The 25601-nt window shown below is 37.2% G+C and overlaps 1 protein-coding gene across 1 annotated transcript in view; it reads right to left on the bottom strand.

Annotated features, from left to right (window-relative positions):
• Positions 1-25601, bottom strand: part of VWA8 (von Willebrand factor A domain containing 8) — a 183367-nt gene that overhangs the window by 54473 nt on the left and 103293 nt on the right. Inside the window, exons 26-29 of the mRNA XM_064714194.1 lie at positions 17830-17981; positions 9134-9242; positions 8046-8184; positions 6129-6331 (exon numbers count right to left, since the gene is read on the bottom strand). Coding sequence (XP_064570264.1) covers positions 6129-6331; positions 8046-8184; positions 9134-9242; positions 17830-17981 — 603 coding nt within the window. The remainder of the gene's footprint in view (positions 1-6128; positions 6332-8045; positions 8185-9133; positions 9243-17829; positions 17982-25601) is intronic.

Consider the following 25601-nt stretch of genomic DNA (forward strand, 5'->3'; position numbering starts at 1 on the left):
GGGCTTTTTAAACATTTCTTTTTACAACGTGCTATAGCTGCTCCTAATGTGTTTAACTAAGAATTCAAGACAATAAGTGTTCAGGGCCAGCCTTTAACTGCATCAAATGAAATTCAAAAGGTACGAATGAATAAGTTAATTAAGCCTTGGGCTCAATTTTTTGTTTGCCATTCAAGGAAACATTCACTTCTGCAAGGACATTAGGTTCTGCAAGGACTTACTAAAAGTAAACTGCCTACGTACAACATGTGCAATAACGCACAATAGACGTTAAGGAAGTAAAACGTAAATTCCCACGAATTCCCCTAAATAAAACAAATATGAACAATCTGAGTCACAGCAGTTTTGTTCTCTTTGGGTACTCTTCATACTTTCACTGGAAATATTTGTGAGAGTTAGCTTTAATAATGACAGTAATTTGAAGCTAAATATGGTAAAGTATTTGAAATATTATCATGTTATTTGGAGCATTTGGGAATTTCAGTTCAAGTTCAATATTTCTAAAAAAAGAAGCTTGCTTATGTATTACAAACTAAAATTATAGAAATGTGATTCAGGAAAAAAATAGGACACTTGCTTGGGATTTTGATTTTCTGCCATATTTCATTTATACAATTCTGAAAAAGCATCAGCCTTCCACGTGAGATAAAGAACACATATGAATCAATTACACTCTTCCACTTAGTGTTAAATTTATGAAAGCAGTTGGTAGTATAAAAAGCTTCTCTACTCCACCCCTTTTGATGTTAATGGCTTCCTTCTGTGCTAAGTGACTGATGTATATTCTGTCTGTGTTTAAGAATAGATTTTTGCGTCACTTGTGAACACATCCAAGAGCAGCTCTGGCAACTCTTCAAGTGGGCTGGGAGAAGACGTTGGTGTGCAATTCTGCTCTGTTTGTTCTTGACTGGGAGAAAAGTAACCTTTGGGTGACCTCCCGACCCCAGTGTCTGGAATTCCAAACTCTGGACAGATGCAATAACCAATCTTGTGGTGTGCCTTTATTTTTAGTTACTGCAAAGTTTCCCTTTCCTTAGTGCTGTTTTTATTTCAGCCAGCATTTTCCTCTGAAAAGTTCTTAAACCAAACAGGACTGTGACTTCATTTTGCTGATATGGGAAGTTGTTCCTTATGGTTTTGCAGAGAGAGGGCAGAGCTTGGGGAAGTTTCAGAGTGGCACAGTGCAAATAACTCAGTTTAATGTTCTTGTATTCTTCTCCCTAAATTCACTGTCAGCTTTGACCTGTTCTGCCCTCAATGCTCATGTCCTCAGCAAGCAAACTTGCATATACAGTCTGCTTCAGACTGAGGCTGATCCTTAGCTTAGCAGGGATTCTTAGCTTAGCAGCTTAGCATACATCCTCTCACCTCCTGTCCCACCTTTTCTATTAGAGCTACTCAAGGATCCCTTGAGTGATAGAAACATTACAACCCTGACACTGTAAATCATAGGAACAGATACAAACATTAACACACTGTTCATCAGGTTCAGTTGGAAAAAGTCTGTGCAAAAATGTATGGCTTGGGGCACAAACCATCACATCTTCAGAGGTAGGGAAATATTTACAAGTATATTACTGGTGTTCTAATTAATGCTAGTGGTGTCTTTCAGATGATTTGGGAGACTGCATTTGATATTTCAGTGAAATGAGAACAAGGAGTGGCATAAGCTTTGTGCTTATAGAAAATAAGCCTTCTCCCATTCTACAGAAGGTGCACACATTTCTATATAAGCAGACCTTTACTATGATGTGTACTCATAGAAAAGGAAAGTCTTATATAATATGAAAAAAAGAACCAGTTTTTGAAGAAAATCACTTTGTTCTGAAGACATACATCAGAATATCATGGGGACTAGAGGTCACAGAAGTTATTATGCTACTGGTACTTTCATATTCAGATCCTCATTTGTGCTACAGGCCAGATCACAAACTATTAAAAGAAGTCTTTTAAAAAATGGTTGCCATCTCCTACATGTGAGTGAGGTGAGTGAGGTGAGTGAGGTGAGTGAGGTGGATCTCTGCATCAGTTTCTGTGCCACAGACTCTCTCACCCCCTTGTTATCAGAGAGCTTTGACAGAACTGCAGCAGCACGTGGGACGGGGAAAAGCATTTCCTTCCCCCCCACCCCACTTCCTGACCAAGAAAGATAAAAGCAGAGTTAAAGGATGCCAACAGAACACTGCCTGAACAAAGCTTGTTGTGCTCCCTGAGGTAGCCTGTAGGTTACTCTGTTTGTCCAGTTGCGGCCTTTCAACACAGTAAAGTGCTTGTAAAAAGTCCTGGAATTGTGCTGTTAATTTATGAGCAAATCAATTCTCCATGCGCAGTTTGCTCCTAAAACCCCACATAAAATCATGCATAAAAAGAACACAAAGCTCTAGCAGGAAATAAGAGTAGGCCCTGAAGTACTTGGGGGGAGGACAGATGGCAGAGGCATTGCTCCTTTGAAAAGATGAATGCAATTCCCATCTTACAAAGTTACTTGAGATTTCTGCAGAGTCCTTTCAAAGTCTATGAGTTTATTCCGAACAAAAAGATAGAGTCAAAAAAGCTTGCACTCACTGAGACCAATGGCCACCATGAGGAATAAAATCATCTACCCCTTCTTCCAAGAAGATGTAAATGTGGCTTAAAATCAAATAAATCTCCCACTTGTGCCATTAAGTTAAATCCCTGAGGAGTTTACTTTCAGTAAATTTTTATTTAAAAGGACAGGAAGAAATGGTGATTTTTCATTTTATTTTACTGGAAGGCTCTACCGAATCTAGATGGATGTTATCTGGGAACAAGATAAAACCCACAAGCTTATTTGAAGAGCCACAATATAATAATTCCATCTTTTCCAATAAGGTTATCATCCATTTAAAATAATTCTTTTTTATAACTTAGTCAGAAACATTAATCTCCAAAGACCTTTATTAAAAGAAAAAAATTGAAAAAGCTGCTTTTGGTACTGTCTAATTAATGGATGATATTGATTATTATGAAACAGCAACTGTCAAGTGGCCACTTTATTTAATAGATGCAAGTTATTTTTTTATAAATATTGTTAATACTTCTTAGTCTTTTTGCAACTAAACACAGATGAATCTCTAAAGCATTAGAGATTAGCATGTTATTTATATTATTTGTTTTTCTTGTTTTGTTTGATGCACTGTGGCACAACTAGCTAATGCTCGTAGCCTTGCTCGAAATGCAGATGTGCCACTAATCTACTTTTCTTAACAACATGTGAATTCTTCAAGTTCTGAGTTTATGCCTGCCCATGATCTTAGTACACCTAAAATGTAGGCACCTTGACTATATGTCAAGCCTCCTTCTGTAGCCAGTGGAAAGAGAGAGGAACTTCCAGAGGGCAATTAAACATGTTCTACTTGAGCTGAGAGGAAATGCTCTTCAGGTCACCTCTGTTCTCACAGCAAATACAGACGGTACTTGGATGATTATCCTAGGCCATATGCTTACCTGCTAACGTTAATAATAATGGATTCAATTTCATACACAGCAACATTCACCTCAGATCACAGGTGCACAGAGCACATGGTTTTTCCATGGCTCCACTGTAGGAAGAGTTAGGAATAAAACCTAAGCTCTATGTATAAAAATTACACTGCTTGAGAATCTCTCTTGTGATTCAGTGGGAACTAGAGATCTCAACACTTGAACCCCAACATAAGGAAGGTCAGCAGTGGCTGGGAAGACTACAACAGCAGCACTCATCTAACCTTTGTTTTAATGGCTCACTTAAGAACCACCCCAAATAAATTACCAATGTAGTCCATGGATATGAGCATGCAATATACAAGAGAATAATCTTTCTTCTTTTTTCGTTTTCTAAGTTGCTTGTTTAAGTTCTCAAGAAGTCTAAAATTACTTTTGAATGGTGTCCTAAGAATAGGATTTTTTGCAAACAAGTTTGTAATTAAATGAAACGTATTTTCACAAATAGTGAATAAGATCTGCCTTAATGGTAAAAATATGTCAAAAGTTCTAAGATAATGCAAAACATTCAGAATGTTTTGATTCTGTATTACTTTCCTGTGTAAAACAAGCTTATTTACAGACAGGATATATTCACCTGTAGCACTTGCCAAGAAAGGCAAGTCTGAAACTGGCATTATTTAAGCTTTGTTAGAGAAAAACATGAGGTTATAGCATGACTGAAGTCATCTGGAAAGGGACACTGAACTACCAAAGTCTCTCCATGTCACAAATTTTATTTCAGAGTCTGAAAAATGTATCTATTGTACCATCACTAAAAGGAATATTCTATGAGGACAGCCAAAACCAGACTCTGAGATAATACCTTCACGGAAGAACCTTCATTTCTGACACCAGATGCTACTGTGATTTGGTTAAAAACAAAATGGTAGGGATTTTGGATATTTGGAATGCAAAGAATATTGCTGACTTTACATTAAAAAGTATGAGACGTTCTAAACATTCTTAGATAGAAGACAGACTGCCATCTGTTTTAGTTTCCTGCACCAACTTCTCCGAAGGAAGCCAAGAATTATTTAGAACCAAAAAAATGTGCTATGTGCACCTCAAAATAGCCCAAATGGTATTTCTATAGCTGTTCAACAAGAAGGTAACCTCAGAATCATACTGTTTCCAGTTTGCATTGGAAAGTATCCAAAAGGCAGCTGCACCTGCATAGTTCCACCAAAGGCAGAAGAATTGTGTTTCTCATAAGGCACCGAGCTTAACAGCAGCATCTGACACCAGAAAGTAGCAGCAACACTTGACAAATGTTGCTAGAACAACAGCATTGCAGAAACACTAGAAATGACTGAAAACTATGAACATCCCAACTCAATGTAGGAAGAATTCTTCTATGTTGAAGCCTTTCACCTACTGAAACATTGATAGAAGAAATTCAAAGAAAGGAAAAAACAGTCAACAATAATGACTGATTTAATGCCCATATCAAACTACAGTGAGTTCTAGGTAGCCTAATAAACTATTTTTAATGTTAAAAAATGAGCAGTAGCAGCAGGTATATACTGTTGCCTCTTCCCACTCCTGGGCAAAGAAATTTTGAACTGAAAATGTTACAATCAGCTCACAGATAGTAAGGGAAAGTGCAAAGCATGCAATAGTTCTCTTTAAAAAAGCATTCAAGTCAGACCAACCCTGTTATAGTAACTTCTCCGAGCTAGGTCTAATAAGCTTTCGGAGGTCTATAACATATCCAAGATAGCTCAGCTACTCTTGGAGGCATAAAAATCAAAAAGGTTTAATAACAGGCAAAATAACAAACAGAGAAAAACTGAGCTAGGTGCAGAAGGTTTTTGCTCCTGGTAAAACACCTTACAAAAGCGATTAATTTCTTTGTTCTCTTCTTTTTCTACTAAATTGCCGAGGCAGGACTTTTTGGCTCTTGTTCAATTAGCTATCCTTAAATTTGAGGTGAAGTCCCCATGACCTATGAAGTGGCTTTTTCACCTAATTGAAAAGAAAAACTTCTAGGCTTCTTTTCTTTTTGAGAGAACAAAGGATAGTTTGTCACTCCATCAATTAAAAAAAACACATTCCTAAACAACATTGACATTGTTAGTGGTTCTCAATTTGCATTGTGGATGTCAAGGCTTACTTAGTCTTCCTTCTAGTCTTAACACTTCACAGGTTAGAGAAGAAGATATACAAGGATTAGAAAACAAATATGGAGCAAATACAAGCAACATTTTACTTGGTGACTCAGAAAATGTCTCTTTTATATACTAGTTGAAAAGTTAAAAGGGGGACAAGATTGGAGTAGAATTTAAGTTCCCATAAAACATTTTACTCTGCAAACATATGCTGTTTGACCGAGACTCCTGAACTTGACCCACTCTCCCCTGTTCTCCCACAAGCCCAATCTCCTTCTATCAGTAAGGGAAGATAAGCAGGTAGAACTCAGCTTCAAGAATGGAAAAGGACATGGTCCAGCTAAAGGATGCAAGAGGAAAATCTCCATTCGTGTAGCTTGAGAAGGCAACTCTCAAGCTACAAGTACAGTAAAACAGAGAACATTCAGCAGGAGGTGGCCTTGTCCAGTCTATAGAGGTAGTCCCCAGTGAGATACCCTCATGATACTACTCTGCTCATGACTAAACATTTAGCTGGAATTTAATTTTTTTTACCTCCTCTTCATGTAGAACCACTTGACCTTTAAGTGGATTTCCCAGTGGTGCTGCAGTCACAAAAGGTTGCCAGACACTTCCAACTGTTCTTGGGAAGAGGTCATAAAGATCCACAAAGTATCCAGTCTTACCAGAAATGTTCATGAAGTATAAGGAAACAGGATTGCATGTAGTAACATAAAGAATATTTTTATGTTCCTCTTCTGAAATAAGAAAACAAAATAGTGAAAGGCTATTGACATTGTGCATTCTTCTTCTGGAAACTGATGTCATAAACTTGGCAGATGATATAGCAAAAAGTACTGAAAAATTACCACTGTTGACAAGGGAGATAAAGAGAAATGATCTCTTGATATTAACTAAATGTTAACAGGAAGAATCTTGCCACAACACTATTAACTCTAAGCAGGCAGTCCAAGACACATTTGTGTAGGCATGATGGCAGTGTCAGCCAGTATGTTTCTCTGATTTTGCTGGTTTATAATCTTCTTTCTTCTTCTTTCTCTATCCTATCCTACCCTCTCTTTAAATTCATGTATTTAATAATTAAACATAGTACATTGTGCAAACAATATACAGAACTTTTCAAATAAACCACCTGCCTGAATAATTTCAGACAATTCTTGAAACCAATAAAAAGCTACCTAATTTCTCTTTTGTTTCCATGAAAGCCTGCTAAGGTACTTGCAAATTGGACTGCAAATAGAAAGAGCAGCATTCCAGCACTGATCATTAGAGATCTGTACATAATACATAATAATGTCTAGATTGATGCCTTGGAATGGCTACCTAGAACAGAGGCTAGACAGATTTAGAGAATAAAGCAGGTATTTATTAAAGGCTTTAACAGACACACCTTGGACAGTGCAAAAGCCTTGCAGAGGCTACACAAGATGGACAATGGTCACGAGATTTTCAGGCAGATATGTTTTGTCTATTTGCATATCAGAGGTTAATTGTCCAACTTAAGCTTCAGGGAATGAAGTCATATTCCCCCAGTTTGCTCCTTGCCATATACTTTTATTTATACTTTTCAATGCCTGAGGCTGTGAGGGTGGCCTTGGTTCTCAGGCCTGGAAGGATTGTTTTGTCCGACCAAAATGGGAAGAGAGCTTACTAACACTCTGCATGGAGTTCAGAGTTATACACTAATGCAGTACAGGATCTGAAAATCATTAAAAGCTAAAAACTTAAGGCATCATGACATGCTTAATGATGAACCCTAAAAACATTTATGAATATTCCCAAGGGTGCAATTCCCGCTGGGACATAAGCTATAGAGGCAGCTAAGGCAGGTTTGGTCCAGTAGAAGGAATCAGTATAAGCACAGATGAAAAAAGCACAGCACTCTCCAAGTCAAAAGATTTCTGTTAAAACTGAATTGAGAGAGGAAAAGTCAAAGAATTGTTTTTGTCAAGTAGCGCAGGGTTGAACACACAAACTTAACAAACTTGCAGATTTGTGGCTGTGTTCTACTTTAATTACACATCTTTCTCTTAGCTTGAGAAAGGTGCATATCCTTACAATGACCACACTGACTCAGTGAAATTTTGCACCAATGTCAGTGGATTATTTTTGTATTTCACCTACTATTAAAAACAAAAAAACGTGGAAAAAGGTAAGTTATTATTCCTACACTTCACTCCCATACTCTATATTTTAATTCTCATATTACAATTCCTAGTATTATTCCTATACTCTACCGCAAGCATATCTAAAAATACACACACTAATGTAAATGCACTGGAGTGTTGTTACCACACTTGAAACCCCTCATATTGCCCTATAATATTCTGTCACTGGCTATTGGCAAGGACTTAAGAAGTCAACAGCCCAGGACATCCTCATCTTCAGGACATATCACCTCTTTGTAATGCTCCAGATCATTACAAAAGTCAGTAGCTTTTCTTACTGTACCTTTTGTTACTGTGACATCACAAACCAAGTTAATTTCATCCAAAGGCAATGTCCAAAAAGCAAGTTCTTCTGTGAAACTGATGGACCTGGCTTCATGTCGTTCCAGTGGAAAGCCTTGAATATTTAAGTACACAGGGCCCTAAAACAAATAATAACCATGAGGGCTTCCTAAAATATTCCACTCCCCATTCTTTATGAAAATACAGAAGTCTTCTTAATGCTGTAAAACTATTAACAATAAAAAACCAGTAAATAATTTTATATTTATTACCAAACAAATTAAAGGGAATAAGAAATGCCTTTTATATAAACTCTCTGAATGTCCACACTACCATTTCCTTTACGGTATAGAAACCTCGTGCCTCTCCTCTTTAGTCTTTTCATGGTTTGGAACCATTATCACTTAGTAGCATGAGGAGACAGCATGTACTGATGAAACACAGTTTATACAAGGAAAATACCAGAATATTTCTGTTTCAAAGAAATTATATGGCAATTTCTTGTTATATAAAGTTTAAATCTCACCCATACAGCATATTAGCAGTACAGGTTTTTCCTTACTCACTGGAGTAATAATTACTGAAGTTAAGCCAAGAATTCAGAGCTGAAAAGGACTTAGAAACTTTGGCTGCAGATCAAATGGTACCAAAGGTTCAGATTCAAACTTGCCAGTGCCAAAGACCTGTAAGACTTCAGCTGCAAGCAAAACAGGAACAGAAAGCAGCCTTCTTTTCAGCCACTGAATATGGCCAAAAATTGAGATCTGGGGCCTGTAACTGGCCACCCCCAAACATCCAAGACAGCTACAAAGTTTCTTTAGATAAGGTATTTTCAATATCTTTATAAATACTTTTTTCCAAGAACTTCTGGCCAAGCTTCCTGGTTTTCAAGCACATTTTAGACTGTGACAGCTAGGTATATGAAAATGGTAATTTTTCTAGTCAGTGTAAAAACTCCAAGAACAAGCAACAAGGACCATGCCTTGTACACACTCTTCTTCCTGAAAAAATTAATCACATTTTAGACTTGTCACAACCCAGTAAATAAAACCAGTATTATATAAATAAAAAATAATTTAAAAGACAAACCTTTACTTCTATTTTTTGAGTTTCTGATGGACACAGCATTTTCTTTTGTGCATTTCCTGGCTGATCGACTTTCCAGTAGCCCATAAACTTATGATCTGGTAATGGCAGTCTGTCAAATAATGTAGGAACAAATGAATTTTTACATTTATTCACCAGTAAGTGATATGGAATAAATAATTTAGACAACCGCATTTTTCCAACAAAATATATCTGTAGACTCTCTTGCACAAAGTGTTTTCTTGCTAAAATATTTTATTCCTTTTTACATTTTAAATCACAAAAATGTTAGTCTTCTGGACTACTAATATAGACACAATCTAAGCAGTATCATAAAAGAAGAAGCAATGTATAATATGGCCTCAAAAGGAAAAGTTCTCCAGTCTGAATTATGTGAGCTATATCCAAACCAACTCTTGCTTTGCTTTATTTGGATCAGGTTGTGCCAGCACCCCTTAAAGGAACTTCTGTCAGTAGCTCACTCTTCTGAAAGACCAGCAGAAAAACCACAGTAAGCTCTGTTGCCCATTAACCACAAAAGAAAAATTATTTCTGTTTATTTTACCACCGCTCACATGAAAAAAGGCAAAGGAATATAGACATCTCATTGCCTTCTGGCCAGTACAATCTACAGAAAGGACAGAGACATCTTCAAAAGCCACATTTGCTTTCCTTGGTTTAATTTCCTCATTTCTGTATCTTTTATCTAAGGAATAAATATGTGGACCACAGCAAAACTGATTTATACAGGAAAAGAAAATGCTGATGTGTGACAATCTAGCATCACAGCAAAATACAGACAGTGCAATTTCTCTTTCTTTCCCCTGAAGTGATTTACAGCCACTGAAAGCAGTTTGACTTCGTTAATTGGCACAGATACCTTCAAGCTAATGAACTCATCACTTCTGGCTTTTTCTTTTTGTGACCAATCACTCCTAAAGAGAGCTCCTATCAAAACAGCATTCTGTGTTACATGCTGTTGCACATTATTGCACAGCTACAGGACTTGGCAGGAGAACAGAAGACATTCCTTCTCCCAGTTTCTATAAATATCTTCAAAGTCTATTTTAAGGAAGTTCTCTTAGACTGTTTGTTAAAAGTATCTGCTTAGTCCCTTCTGTCCTATCTGATGATGCTTGTTCCTACTCTTACAATTATTTTCCCTCTCCTCACCAACCAATCTGGCACTTTTAGATATTAGAGTATTGTTTAATTTCTTCTCTATATTATTTTCAGAATAAGAAGGGATCCCAAATAAAAAAAATTTCCCACATTAAAATATCACTTGGACTATATATAAAACTTAGAGAATTTTAGTTTTATTTTTCCCCTAAGAACTTATGGGAAAAGTCAGGGGATGAATAGAGATATCCCTTAATTTTTGCTACTCATTCAGGAAAGATGTCTTAACATTTCTTAATGATATATAAATTCTTAATTGATACCAAACCTCAAACAATGAGAAGCCAGAAGTCGCAGGCATTCACTCAGCCTCCATCACCACTCTGTGTTTGGACCATCTGCCAAGGCAGTCAGACAGCCAAAGACACTGTTTTGCAAACAGAAAATGGTTTGGATGCTATTGATCACTGGCACTCACAGATAAATAAATGGCCAGCTGCCAGCAATGTGCCACTGGGGCATGTCATGAAGACAGAGTATCTCATTAATTCCCTCTCTTAGTCAAAGAACCAGGAGAATCTTCATGGCCTGTTTGTTGCCTGACTAAAAATATCAATAGATAAAAGTGTTTGCAGAGTGATTAATTTTGCATTTTTCCTCACTTCATTCCGCATTTTTCCATTCTTACACCTAGCTAGTATAGCCAAAATTGTTCCCAAACGAAGAAGAGAAATTGAGCCAGATTAAAAAAAAATCCAAAACCAAAAACCCTCAAGTACATGAGGCTGTGCTTTTGCATGGCAACATTCAACACCATTAGGAAAAAACATTAATGATGCAGTATTTCAACATATGCAAAATTCTTAGATATGTTTATTCATGCAACCAGAAAAACAGGCAAATGGTCAAGCCACTAGACTAAATGTCAGTTTAGATATCCATGAAATAGAATTTTACTTCAGGCTTCCATTTGGTTTTCCAAATGATTTGTTGGCAAAGCATTGTTTATGTCTTGAGCCACAAGCTGTCTTGTGTGCAAAAAAACCTTGGACACTTCTTTTTGCTCTATGACTCTGAATAGCATAATCTCTGATATGCCAATAATCAGGAATAGTTACTTCCCATTAGCTCAGTGGAACATCAGCCCTCACAAGGATTTGGACTTTACTTTTAATTCCTTACAGTTTACTCCCATGGACAATATCCTAGAAATCAAGAACCTTAGTAATGATCATGAATAGCTATTAAAATTTGAAACAAAACATATGTTAATAACCACCTCAAACCAAACACCCTGCTTTTTATAGCAACAGAATTACAGATGGCATTCCCAAATAAACATTTCTACTCTCTTTCAGCTTTCTGGAGATTTTCTTTGCTAATAGTTCCTCTCTTCCCTCAGGAAAACTGATTTCTAGTTTCTCCTAGATTTTTGAGGTTTTGTTCTCTTCCCTGTTTCTGAATGATTTAGTTTCTCTGAGGCAGCAGAGCTGGTCATCATAAATAGCAAAGAGGAGGAAAATGTAGATCTGAATTTCAGAACAATACAGAAAGCAGAGTTCACAATACAAAGCTCTTTGTCAAGAGTAATAGGGATCTCATTCTTTCTGGGCCTGACAATTATTTTTTCTTTGCTGTCCCACTGCTCTCTCATGTAAATCTGGTCTAAGAAAGACTAAGAGTATTGAAGAAGCTGGTGGCATTAAGGTCTTACAATCAGTCTGCTGAATGAGTTTCAGGAGGGAGTGAGGGTGCAGAACAACTGAAACAACATATTCACACTAAAAATGCGTATACATCTTAACAGCCTTCCCCTAGCAGATACATATGATACACATGGAAGTAAGGAAATTACCTTCTTTTCCCAGGACTTATAACAAGCAAATTTTGAAAATAACCTGAAGTGACAGAACTAGCAAAACTTCACTAGATGTTCCTGCCAAATTGCTGTATTCAAATTAATTAACCAAATAGCATTTACATAAAAGGCAGATAGAAAACAATGGAAATGTCAACACTGGCAAAAATCTGTAAGGCAAACAGATCTGATAGGTATAAAAAGTGCAGTGGCTGAGTAAGAATGGTACTAAAACTTCACTGGTCTCTAAGCTGGGGTGTACAGAGCAATCCATGATTTTTGTCTTTTTCAAAAGCTGGAAAGGGTTTGTAGAACAGAAAAACTACAGGCAGACTACATTAATCTTGTAAGAAATCCAAGATTTAAGAGCAATTTCTAGAGAATTATTCCTGATCAGTTCTTCGATTATGGATGTGTCAAAGCCTGTTGCTTAAGGAAAATTCAAAATTGTTTTTCTGTTTATTCACCCTTCATTTTACATCCTGGTTTTCTACATGATTACTGCTGTCCATGAAATGTATATATAGGCAGGGTTCAGAAAAGTGATTGCACGAGACCTACAGTTGATGGGGCAATTCTACAAGAAATTACTGTTTAGCCTGAATTTCTGCATGCACAGCCATCAAAGGGAAAATGATCTGTCAAAACATAATTCTCTTGTGCTGCTAGAAAACTTTTCACAGTGACACCTATAGAACACAATTTCTTTCCATTTTATATTTTTGATTTAAAAAAATAAATTCATTTTAGGATATTTAAAAAAAGAAAAACAAAACCAAAAAAACCAACCTAAATCACCAAACAACTGTGTTAAAAAGTCAACAGAAGCTGTTTATAAATTTTTTTGTTTAACTTTCAGAGAACATACTACAAGATGGATATGAATGTTGTAAAGTGCAGCTCCACTGAAAGCAAATTCTTCACTGCCAGACATCATATTAGTACAGCTGTGGAGATGAACTATGACATACAACAAAGCTGCTTAATATATGATCTTGTAAACCAGCTCAGTGCTGGCACAGAATGTATTATTCAAGGCCTCCAGTAACAGCCTGTGCTCCATCTAGCTGAAAAGATTTCCATCCCACGTAACCTTTTTGGACTCAAGTAAGCTACAGCTTGAAATCAGGAAAATTCCTTGCCAACCAGTTCTCCATAATTTATCCAAACATATTTTGATTTGAAGACATTCAGTAGATATTCTGAAACAGACATTCAGAACAGTTGTATGTTAAAACTCCTGTTCCCTGACAATTTCCCTTCCTCAGCTGGCCCTGCAACACACAGGGTTGACAACAGACATGTATGATAGGAGACATACGCAATAATTAACTACAGATTACCAGGGGGAAAAAAGCCACATGAAAGTCTCAAGAGAAAAACAAAGCTAGTAAAATGTACATATTTACATTACATATAAAAAACCCAGTTCATATAAAACAAATATTGAATTTATAGGAAGCACCTGGAAGGGAATAGTGACAGGAGGAAAAATATGGAATGGCAATTTCATCAAGGATAAATGTCAGAATTAGGATTAAAGGCTGTTTTACCTAGAAATTGCAGATGGTCTGAACTGTGCACTGAAATGGCAGATTAACATGAATTTAGAAAAATATGACATAACAGATGTCAATGGGAAAAACAAAATGTTATTGTACACATAAAGAAAGAAAATGAGTTAGTACCATGAATAATTCATTTTACCTACTATGTCTTGGCAAACCATCATAGACAATCCATCTGCTTTACATACAATACTGATAAAAATCATAAAATAGTGGACAGGTGGTACCAGGAGAGACAGACAGTATTTTAACACCTAAAAATACTGAACATGTCAGTACCTTGAAGAATGGTTATCCTACCTGGAAAAAAAGTGACAACTGAAGAAAGCAAATAGACCAAGCAAAGCTTTCCTTTACAGGTCTAATACATGATATTCATTTTGCTAATAAATAAATTAACATCAACAAATTAATTTCTCTCTTTAAAAAACAACTAGTGCAAGAATCAGTCTGTAAATGGTCATTATATACCATCTAATCTTTCCTTCCAAGACTAGGTATATAATTTCCAGAATTTAATCTAAAATTCCTCTAAGGGTCACCACAAGCATCTGTTCAATTTTCCTTGGATTTCAGCAATTTCAGCTGGACACATACTTAAATAATTCTTCTATTGAGACCCTGTGTTGCTTCTGTGTCTTATGTTTTTTTCTTCCTATATTTACAGCAGTTATATTGCAGCAGCAATTTAAATAATTCTGATTTATGCAAGTTTTCTATTCGATTCAGTAATAGGTGACAGACTTCTCCAAAGCTCATTATAGGAATTCACAAATAATTCGATTCAAGGCATGCCAGAGAGCACCTGTGTAAAGGAGTCAGCATTTCACTATAACAATTTTCCTCCCCAGAACCTCCTGGAAATGCTTCTGTATCACAAAATTTAATTGTACTGAATTTGTATTCTTATACAACAATTTTGCTGTTGTATGATTAACAGCCTCAGGAAGAATTGGTTTGGAATACTATCCCAGTTTTCATGTTACTTAATAGAACTGCTGTGCAACTTATTATAATAGCTAGTAAGTCTTTAAAGTCTACTAAAAAAAGACTGGGGCACAAAAGACATCTGTGAGGATATGCTGTTGTTGCTGGAACAACATAGAAATCACACCTAGAAACCACACCTTCAGATTGCCAGCTTGTGAGAGTCTAGAAGCAGGTAGGAAAAACTAGCTTAAAATAGAAAGTGATATTGACATGTCATAAAACCAATCTGAAAAAACCCAATACAGTAAGAAAAATGTAAGTGTGAAGAAAGTTGATCACATAAAGTGAAGATGGGATAAGTGCTATGGAGAGTTTTGCAAAAAGGATGTGGAGATTTATGTTTAGAAAACCAGAGATGAGTTAAATATGGCATGAAATGCAAACATTCTGAGCTTTTAAAATGTCAACACATTTCTATTCTGTACTCTCATACTACTGTACTTGGCTCCAGCAAAAATGAACTTGACCAGTTTCACAGCCAATACTTAAGGATGGACACACATCAAATGAAGACAAGAAGCATAAAAGAAAAATAAAACCAAACAGAGGCCTTAAAAACAGGGAAGATTGAGAAGTGACTTTCTAGTGCTGAGGTTATTTAGAAACAAGACTGACTTGCCTTGGGAGGTTATAGAACTTCATCTCTGAAGGTCTTCAGGCATGAACCACGAAAAAATGAGCTAAGGTTTTAGAATAACCTGCATCTTTTCTGAAGGAGGTGGGCTGGACTAAATTAACACCATTATCCTATTCTCAGATTCATGGAAAACAATAGAGAGGGCAGTACTCCAGTATCTTTTCTGCAGCAGACCAAACAAAATATACCAAATTACCTCAATGTGTCTGTCCATCATGGGAGATTGCAATATGGGCTGGAACAGATTTGGAGAGACTACCTCAATGTTCTTTAACCTCAAAGCAAAATCAACAGTGCCAAAACATGAAAGATGTGGCTGTAATTCAAGGTGATCTACCTGTGGCTTACATAGGAGTGAATCTCATGACCAAAATCAAGGTTGTCTTACAACGCAGGGGTAAGAACCTGAAATGCCAGCTGTAGTGGATGAGAGTGAGGGATTGAGACCAAGACAGGTAAGTTGGACAGACCATCAAAGCCAAGTGCTCAGCCCAGCACAGTGAGATCTAAGAAAAAGTAGTTCTTATCAGCTGTGTGTGAACTGCTCCTGTATTTTCTCCTCCCCTGGGTGTTCAGTGTAAAAATTACGTGCTCACAGCTGCAGGTCTAGTGAAGTTTTTGATAAGCATCTTGTGGAGATCTTGTCTGTCATCCTTGGTGTAACCTCTCCTAGAAAACCTCAGTGATGAATTCAAAATGATCAGCTGATTATCTTTAATTCAATATAATTACATTTTTCTTTTCTCTTCTCACTTCTAGACTGAGCAGTCCCCAATTACAGCAATCTTTCTGTTATGTTTCCGAAACCTCCAACTGTCTCATTACTAAAGAACCCTCTCCCACACCTAATACTTCTAAAATTATACAAAGACAAAATTTCTCAAAAACTATAACAAACATTGTAATTAGTTAAAATAGAAATTAATAAGGGATGTTCAGCAAAGAAATTATAGCAAGAGTTTCAAGTGTGTTCTGTCAATTTGACAGACTTTGTCACTGCTCAAGTACTGGTTCCCCAGGCATGTAATAGTCCTGTCATCAAAATTAAAAGGTACACCACAGGCACTACCCTGCCAATCTTTTTTAATAATTAAATGTAGGATATTAGCTATGATAACAGTGGTGCTGCAGGAGGAGAAACCTACACAGGGACACAACACCACAGAATGTGTAAGGCTGGAAAGGACCACAGTGGTCATCTGCTCCAACCTCCCTGCTCAAGCAGGGTCACCCAGAGGCACAGGGCTGCTCCAAAGGTTCTTGAATATCTCCAGTAAGAGACACTCCACAACCTCTCTGGGCAATTTGTTCCAGTGCTCACTCACCCACACCAGAATCACTATCAATACAACATGCCATAAAAATCAGTCCCTCCTTAGCAAGTATAAAATATGTATGTCATGTGGCAAACTCAGTTTTCCATATATCCATAAAGCTTTCTCCGTGAAAGGGAAATATTTGTTTCTTCATAAATAAATTATGTATTAAAGCTCAAGACAGAGTAAGTTTTCTAATTATTTTTGAATATGATCTACTTAAGCCTGTTTTCTGTGAATTTTGGAAGAGTGTATTACATTTGTTTCACAGAATCATAGAATAGTTTGTGTTGTAAAAGACCCTAATGATCCTCTGCTTTCAACAGCCCCTGCCATGGGAAGGGACACCTTGCACTAGACCAGGTTGCTCAAAGCCCTGCCCAACGTGGCCTTGAACACTTGGAGGGAGGGGGCATCCACAACTTTTCTGAGCAACCTGTTCCAGTGCCTCACAAGCCTCACAGTAAAGAATTTCTTCCTAATATCTCACCTAAACATACCTACTCTCTTTCAGTTTAAAGCCATTCCCCCTTGTTCTGTCAATAAAGGCCCTTGTAAAAAGTATCTCTCCAGCTTTCTGGTAAGGCCCCTTCAGAAACTGGGGGGTGGCTTGAAGACAGGAGGGCATTACTACCTAATGTAGCTGGTTGGATTCCAACCTCTGCAAAAGAAGTATATGGTGTAATATATCAACTAATAATATAATTAAAGAATGACAGTGATTTACAGACACATACAAAAGCTGTTTTTCAAGCTTACAGCTCCATTCAGAAGAATGCACTGCTCCATTCACAAGAAATGCTTTTGTAGAGCCCTCTGTAAACATCAAAGACAAAAGCCAGCTACCACTGAAGACAACTTTTTTTCTGCAGACTTAGGTGATAAGTAACAGGACAGAAGTGTATTGCAATTGAATTAAAAACACAGGAGAAGAAACAAGTATTTCCCTTTATTAAGATATACCTGTTTACCTTACAAGCTATTAATATGTACATCGATTTTATAGATTAAATATTAATAATAAGCAAATACTCATGAAGTAACTTATATCATTGTAAATTATTTGGAAGATTATAAATTTGAACCAGTGGAGGATTGACTTCCAAGAATTCCAGGTTGTTTTAAAATCAATTGGCAGCAAGATAACACACTTATAAAGTGATCATGAGAAATATGTCTTCTTAATATATATCTTATGTTATTCTTACTCCTTAGCCAGCTGTACATTGGTTGGTTTTGCTCCAATAGGTATCCCATACTTGTGCAAAGTTTTGTATAAAATTTCACGCACTTCATTGTTGTAGGAGTCAAAGTCAAACACGTTTCGAACAACATTTGCAAGTCCTTCAGATGGAAATTTCTGTAAAGAAACAGACCAATAACATTTCTTTTAGTTACTATCTATTAAGTAACAGCACATCATTACGTACTTCTAAAATAAACAATTCTAACTTTGATTGACAGACAAGTTCTGAAGTAATCTTTACTTTTCATTTCCAGGACATCATTTCAAGTCAGAGTGAAATTACTGACACTAAACTTGGTTTAAACAAAAAAAAAGGATGTGACAATTATTTAACACTAAACAACATCATTGGTTTAAAGAATTACTTTCATTATACACACAACAAGATGGTGTAATCACTGGAGAATATAATTAATACTATTCTGTATTCTTAAAATTTGCTTTCTGTAAACCATGAAGATCTGATACTAAGACACACATTCATATAATTCACCCACACAATTAATTTAAGAATTCTGACTCTTAATGTTTAATAGAGAGAAGCAGATAATATACTGCTTAGTTAAAAAAAAAAACTATTTTAGGTCATGATGGATTTTAGTAGACACAGAAATTCGCTTAAGACCCGCAATTATTTTTTTCCTTAGGGAAAAATACTAGTTGAAATGTGCTATGTACATTTAAAAACCCCAAATATTTATCAGACTTTCATTACTATCCTTAGCAGAAATTAAAGCTGTGTTACTGTGCTGGATTGATTATTCTGAATGAGGAATTAAATGGTTGGATGGTTGCATCTAGAGGGTAGTGGTCAATGGCTCAAGGTCCCAATGGAGATGTGTGACAAATGTCAGTACAGACCAGGACTGTTTATTATCTTCATCAATGACACAGCAGGACTGAGAGCACTCTCAGAAAGTTTGCAGATGATACTGAGCTGACTGATACAGCTAACATGCTTGTGGGGTGGAATGCTGTCTGGAGGGCCCTAGACAGGTGGAGAAGTGGGGCCACGGGAGTTTCATGAGGTTCAACAAGGCTGTGTGCATTGTCCTGCACCTGGGTTGGGGTAACCACTTGAATCAGCACAGGCTGGAGGATGAACAGAATGAGAGCAGCTCTGACAAGGACTTGGGAGCGCTGGAAAGTGAGAAACTGGGCATGACCTGGCAATGTCCACTTGCAGCCCAGCAAGCCAAATGTGTCCTGGGCTGCACTGCAAGTAGTGCAAGGTGAGGGAGGGAATTCTGTCCCTCTGCTCTGCTCTGGTGAGACCCCATCTGCAGTGCTGCATCCAGCTCTGGGGTTCTCAACATAAAGACATGGACCTGCTGGATTGAGTCCATAGGAGGGCTTCAAAGATGATCAGTCAGAGGGCTGGAGCACCTCTCCTGTGAAGACAGACTGAGAGAGTTGCTCAGCCTGGAGAAAACTCTAAGGAGACCTTATAACACCTTCCAGTACCTAGAAGGGGTTATAAGAGAGATGGAGAGGGACTGGAAGGGCATGCAGTGATAGGACAAGGGGGAATTGCTTTAAACAGAAAAAGAGCAGATTTAGATCAGGTATTAGGAAGAAATTCATTATTACAAGGTAGTGAGTCACTGGCATAGGCTGCCCAGAGAAGTTGTGGATGCCCCATTCCTGAAGTGCTCAAGGTCAGGTTGGATGGGGCTTTGAGAAACATGGCCTAGTGGAAGGTGTCCCTTCCCACAGCAGCAGGGGACCAGAATATCTTTTAGGTGCTTTCCAGCCAAAAATATTATAGGATTCTATAAGCTAAAATAAGAGAAATGAAGAACTTTTAATACCAGAAAACCACTCAGAGAAACTGGTGTAATTGATTAAAAAAGCCACCGAGGTGGAGGACCCCAAGCCAGAGCAGGCATATGCGAAAGGAGGCTGTGATCTCTGGCTGTGAGAAGTCCACACTGGGGCAGGCTCCTGGCAGGACTTGTGGCCCTGTGGGGAGAGGAGCCCACACTGGAGCAGGTTTGTTGGCACAATGTGTGACCCTATGGAAGGGCCTCAGGCTGGAGCAGTTCCTGCAGAACTGCAGCCGGTGGGAAGGACTCACAATAGAGAAGCTCACGGAGGATGTCTCCTATGGGAGGGCCCCCATGCTGGAGCAGGGGAAGTTGGTGAGGAGTCCTCCCCCTGAGGAGAAAGTGGTGGCAGAAACAACGTGTGAAGAACTGATCACAGCTCCCTTTCCCCATCCTCTTGTGCTGCTGAAGGGGAGGAGGTAGAGAAAGGCAGGAGTGAAGTTGAACTTGGGAATAAGGGAGGAGTAGGGGGAAGGTGTTTTAAGATCTGTGTTTATTTCTCATCTTCCTACTCTGATTTGATTTGCTATAAATTAAACCAAGTTCTTCAAGTCAAGTCTGTTTTGCCTGTGACAGTAATTGGTGAGTGATCTCTCTCTGCCTTTATCTTGTTCTATAGGCATTTCATTATATTTTCTCTTCCCAGCAGAGGAGGGAAGTGAAAGAATATATTTGGTGGGCACGGCATCCAGCCAGAGTTAGCCCACCACAGATGCAAATGGAGCAAAGCAAATAAAAAGAATTTTAAAAAACAATTATCAACTTGCTGTATATCCTGGAACTTTACTGCCTGATTTATTTTATCCTTTTTTTTTGGCAAGAGATTGGAGTGAGAATCTTTCTATTTAAAAATGTCTCACTTTTTCTCCACAGGCCTTTCATTCAAATACTAGACTTTTCAGACAAGGACCTAGACACTTTCATCTCAGTATGGCACATTGACAGTGATGAACATAAACTTGTGGGGAGATATTTTAGGATGTTGTAGTCTTAATTGTTTTTCTCCCATTAGTGAGCTAGGCTGGTATGGAGAACTTGAAAAACAGACTTACATGTCAGAGATGTTTATAAATGTATTAAAAATACAGATATTTGAATCCTGATTCAAAAATTAAAACAGAAGAAAACAGAAGAATTTCAGAAATGCTTTGTTCTATACTCCTAATCAAATATCAGCATTAGGAGTTTAATCTTTTCCTGACTTTATAAATATCTGATCTCAGTAATAAAATACCTGAGACACAAGCAATACTAAAATTAGCTAGTCACTGTGATAGACTAGAATACCACTGCTAAATTAAGCTTGTACAAACCTTTTTTATCTGTGGTGTACATGGCATAGAATATTTTAATACTAGTGTTGCTATAAAAGCATATTAAACTATGTTCTCCTTTTTAAATCTGTCTATGAGGGACCTATTAGAAGTTCTGCATCAGTACAGCTTAGCAAAATACAAGTTATTATGGGATAATATAAAATTGTTCTACAGCCTGCGCCATCCTTGTTACAACATCCAGTTCTAACAAAGTAACAAGTACAGTGAAAGAGGTACTAAACTCATTCTCCCATCACTTATTCTAACTAAACACTAAATGTATAAACATTTCATACATGAGGTGAATTGAAAAGTTCATGACAATGTTAGCAGTGAAAGTGCTAACTTCTACATTTTAATTGCTTCTTGGCTTAACTGACCAGTAAGAAGTAGAGAATAATCCCAAAACAAAATTTATATTATGAATACTGTGTTTTCTCTGGTCTTCTCAGTGAAAGCACAACCAACACACCGGCACCAAGCTATCTAATTTACTCATGAACTACACTTTCACTTCCCTGCATTAGGTATGGCAGAAACCTAGGTCAAGTACTTCAAATAATATCCAGTTTTCTCTAGAAGTCTCCAAGTATGTCTGCAGTCTTCAGAATCACTGCATAACTTCTGTCATCAGTAGACTTTTCTGCAATGAATTGCATCAACAGTTCCATGCCTCTTGTGTCAGCTGGACATCATAAAAAATTTCCTGAGGTACAACAGATGGCTTCTGGGAGCACAAGCCACTTGTACAAAGGTCCTCTACTTCAGTAATTAAAAAAGTCACAACTCTCCTGCTTCAACCAGAACAAATCCAATCCCTCTTTAATAACTGCTTGGACAACTGCTTACTGAAGAAAGGAAACGACAGCTCATTTAAAGGGAAGAAAGAAAATTAAAAGAAAACCCAAAACCCAAAAGAGGGCTGACTGTTTGGGGATTGAACTGAACATAAAAAAAAAAAAATTGGTTTCTATTGATTTTTAAAATGAGATTACTGGAGAAAATATTGACCTCTTATCAGTCTGTCTGACTGTCATTCATTGATTCTTCCCCTTCCAACTAACACTTCTGTATGTACCTTAGATTATTTTCAGAACTTAGATTCTTGGCTATTCCTTAAAATAGTAAGAAACAGTTTTCTGCTTTCAACAATTGTATATTTTTATTTGTGTATTGTGTGCTTTATTTGATGGAGAATTTGACTTGGTGAAAAAGCCATATATTTTTGGATCTAACATTTCATGAGGGTATGTACTGCTTCAGCCTGTGTAAAATCTATGAGCAAAATTGTGATTTCCAGTAGAAATCAAGATTCTTAATTCAAATATGCTATACCCATTGAGGTCTACTGTACTTCTACCACTGTCCTGAAATGAAAGTGATAAATTATCTGGTGTTCAGTCTGTAATGAGTCCAGACTTTTTGTTTTACATTTCTGCCTTGCGTTCTCAGTAACGCTCATTCCTGACGTATCTTGGTGCCTTCAGATATCTGTTTGTTCCCCTGTGCTCTTGGTTTCCCCCTGCACCTACCCCTACACCCTTTTACTGAATGTTGCCAGCTCTCTCTGTGCCTCCTCAGCTGTCCTTCAGCAGGGCCAGAAGCATCATGTCTATGGCTCATCCTGAGTGACAGACATACTAGTGGATTAACCAGTACTCGTGTCTTTAGTGGGCAACATCTACTGCCAAACGAAACAGCTGAATTCTCCCCCTGCAATTTCAATCAGTTCCTCTCTGTCATATAGCCACTGGTTCTGATTAAACCAGCAAAAACCTAACTACCTTTGAAAATTGATAACTGAGATGCATTGTGACTGTCCAAAAGGGTAAAAGGTTATCAGGCACAAAGTGAGAAGGGGATATAAACTGTTATCTGATAAGCCTAGTTACCTTTTGAGGTTAGGCTGAACATTAAAAAAAGGCACTATCTTACCACAAAAGCTTACTGAATAGGCCTTGAAACCTTGATGATGAGTAGACTTCTGGGCCAGAAGGTTTCTTAGGCATTTACTGTTTGAAAACTAGTGCCCACCATTAGGAAGCAATCTCAGATATAAACAAGGAAGATAACCAAGAAGAAAAAATCTCAGCTTTCTGAAACTAAAGAAGAGTTAGTAAAAAAGCTATTGCCATTTTATTTAGACTAATGTGGCTTTCCTGATTACCATCTACCAAGGTCTCATGAAAAACAGCACATTAGATTGCAGAGAAGCAGTCACAGCATACCTTGGTTACAAGCACCTTCTGCTAACCCAACAGAGCAAGGGCAGAGCTTCTGAGCGTACCCATAAGCTACTATTAACATAAAGACTTTTGACATTTGACAGTCTGAAAACTGGAGCTGAGCAAGACAAAAAGGCTGTATCAGGTCACCTGCCAACTAGAGCTGCAAGACCTAAATTCCTGATACAGAACGTGAGGAGAAAAAGTTGCAGCAATCAAGTTAGGTACCTGCATTAGATAACTCTCTCTATGCCTGCAGTTTTGGGTCTTCAAAATAGTTTGGTGTCTCAAGCATCACCAAAAAAACCTTCCCCTAAGAAAAAGTTAATATAAAGGCAACCTAGGTCTGAACACAATGTTTAAGCTACAACTAAATTACTACATGTTCCCTACTTGCATAGTCTTTAGGGGAGGATAATCTTGTAACTGTACTCTCTATGTGTATCCTAAATGCTGAAGATCACAATTAGTCAGAGATTAGCCTAACAATATGCTGATACCATAGCAATCAGTATATTTTTAACTGACTAGTCCTGATGCTCAGATGTGCTGTCAGACAACAGTAATCAAAAGCCCTTTTTTCCTCCAAAACATCCAACCTTTTTTAACACGAGCAAAAAATTCCAAAATTATGTGAAAGAAATCAACACAATAGTACAAAGAGAGCAGGGCTGTGGAACTGCTGTAAGGGAAATTGTTTAACAACATGACTAACTTCCCTCCTTCCTTCCTAAGGACCAGCAGTTTTATTGACTCATTTCCCTCCTTCCTCTTTCTTCTCTACCTGAAGACCTAAAAGTTTCTTACTTTGGAATAACCATTATGTTTATATTCATTGTTTACGTTTGGCTACTCACAGTTTTTTTATTATTCAAATTGAAAACCAATCAAACAGTAAACAAAATGTTCTATTCTTGCTAGGAGACTGGGATCTTGAAAATAAATGTTACAAAACAAGTCAAAGATGCACGTTGGGGAGCTATTTGGATATTTACACTTTGAAAGAGGTGAAAGCTTAGCAGATGGGAAACTTCCCCACTGAACTGCACCCAATGTCCAGGGTGAAGTGACCGTACTAATCTGCTTAAGAGAGGGAGACAGAAGCAGACAGTAAGAGCCCTTAAGACAATTAGCAATGCAGCTCTTTCAATCTCCAGTTAGATAGTGTTCACACTCAAATAAAACAATAATTAAGTCTTATGTTTCTGCACTGATCACAAACAGAAATCAGTACAACTTCAGGTTACATGCAGATAGCTGATGAAGGAAAGAAGCTCGGAAGGCAGGAAGAGCAGAAAGGTATGAAGACAAAAACCAGCTAATTTAACAAACACCCTAAAAAATTAGCTTCTCAGCAGCACAGCAAATATTCCTCAAGTCTGTAATTTTTCCACTGTCATTTTGAATGTAACTGTGTGTTTAGAGATCAGCATGTACATGTTCTATCAGCTTGGTAAACAAATACCTATCAGCTGGTAATGGATCCTAATAGATTGCTCTGCTTATGCGTTTATCTGGATTCCTCAGCCTTTAGGTCTGAATCTTCTTAACCCTTAGCACAAAGTTACAGAGCATTATTTTTTCTTTCTATTATTGATAACATAGGAGCACCAGTTTGTCTTGAGATCTTCTCACACTCTAGAGACCACAGAACATAAAAATCTATACTCTCCACAAATCTAGATGAAGATTTTTAAAAGCAGTAAATCCACCCTTCAGGATCTGAAGGTGTGTGAATATGTACATGACCACAAACACAAAACTATCATGCAATCCTGTTATACCATGCAGTATAAAACACAGGAGCAGTAGATCCAAATTTGTGAGAAATTATATTCTAATTGTATTAATTACATTCATTTCCACTATTTTTTAAAAACATATAGGACTCAATAATTCAAGAAATGCCCTATAAATTAACAAATTACCAATGTGAGAATTATAAACTGAATAAAATAAAAGCATTGCTATTTCAAAGAGCATTAAGACACTTTATATTTCAAATACTTCAGGCAAAAAAATCCTTCACTTTATAAAGACAGAAGTCAGACTTTACCGTAATATTTAAAAACCAGATCATCATTAAATCAGAATTCAAAATCTTGCAGTTAAATGTGTGTAGGTAGTAATAATGAATCCTACATATTCCCTTGCTGAGTTGTTATCCATCTAGCATTTTCCTTAGAAAAAAAATCCACTACAGATGTATTATTGTTAGGCAGCAGGAATTTGTTTTTTTCACAGGAAAGGATTAAATCCACAAATTTTATAGCAGAATAAAATGAACAGTTGCACTGTCCTGGAAGTATTGTATGTTGAATATGGAGTTTTATAATAAGGGCCAGTATGAATGAACATTGCACACAG

Source organism: Zonotrichia leucophrys, chromosome 1 (genome assembly GCF_028769735.1).
Source record: "Zonotrichia leucophrys gambelii isolate GWCS_2022_RI chromosome 1, RI_Zleu_2.0, whole genome shotgun sequence".
Classification (NCBI taxonomy): domain Eukaryota; kingdom Metazoa; phylum Chordata; class Aves; order Passeriformes; family Passerellidae; genus Zonotrichia; species Zonotrichia leucophrys.